Source organism: Pseudogymnoascus verrucosus (assembly GCF_001662655.1).
Source record: "Pseudogymnoascus verrucosus strain UAMH 10579 unplaced genomic scaffold scaffold_33, whole genome shotgun sequence".
NCBI lineage: Eukaryota > Fungi > Ascomycota > Leotiomycetes > Thelebolales > Thelebolaceae > Pseudogymnoascus > Pseudogymnoascus verrucosus.
The window spans coordinates 50,649-51,004 of NW_017263684.1; the positions used below are offsets into that span (position 1 = coordinate 50,649).

Consider the following 356-nt stretch of genomic DNA (forward strand, 5'->3'; position numbering starts at 1 on the left):
CCACAAACTGTCCCCCCTCCCCCATCCCCGCAGCCGCATACCCCCCACCAAGCGACGGCGTACTAATCGACGGTCCCTGCACCAACGGCGCCGTATGAACGTGTATATGATTACTTCCCTGGCCCTGGTGAGGGACTTCGAAGCTGCCTCCGCGGCCGGGGAGTCCGTTCAGAGACCCCCCTCCTCCTCCGCCGCCGTGGTGGTGAGAGCCGCTCCATTGAATGTAGGGTGTGCTTTGGCGGTATGAGGCGTCTTGGTAAGGTCCCCCGCCGCCGCCGTTGTTGTTGTTGTGGTTATTGAGGAAGCCGAGGCCGTTGGAAGTGCTGGCGCCGAGACGGCGAGTTTCGCGCTCACGC

General features: G+C 63.8%; 1 protein-coding gene across 1 annotated transcript in view; it reads right to left on the bottom strand.

Annotated features, from left to right (window-relative positions):
* Positions 1 to 356, bottom strand: part of VE01_07312 (uncharacterized protein) — a gene marked incomplete at both ends in the record, with an annotated part of 1,769 nt that overhangs the window by 697 nt on the left and 716 nt on the right. The window contains one exon of the mRNA XM_018276747.1: positions 9 to 349. Coding sequence (XP_018128810.1) covers positions 9 to 349 — 341 coding nt within the window. The remainder of the gene's footprint in view (positions 1 to 8; positions 350 to 356) is intronic.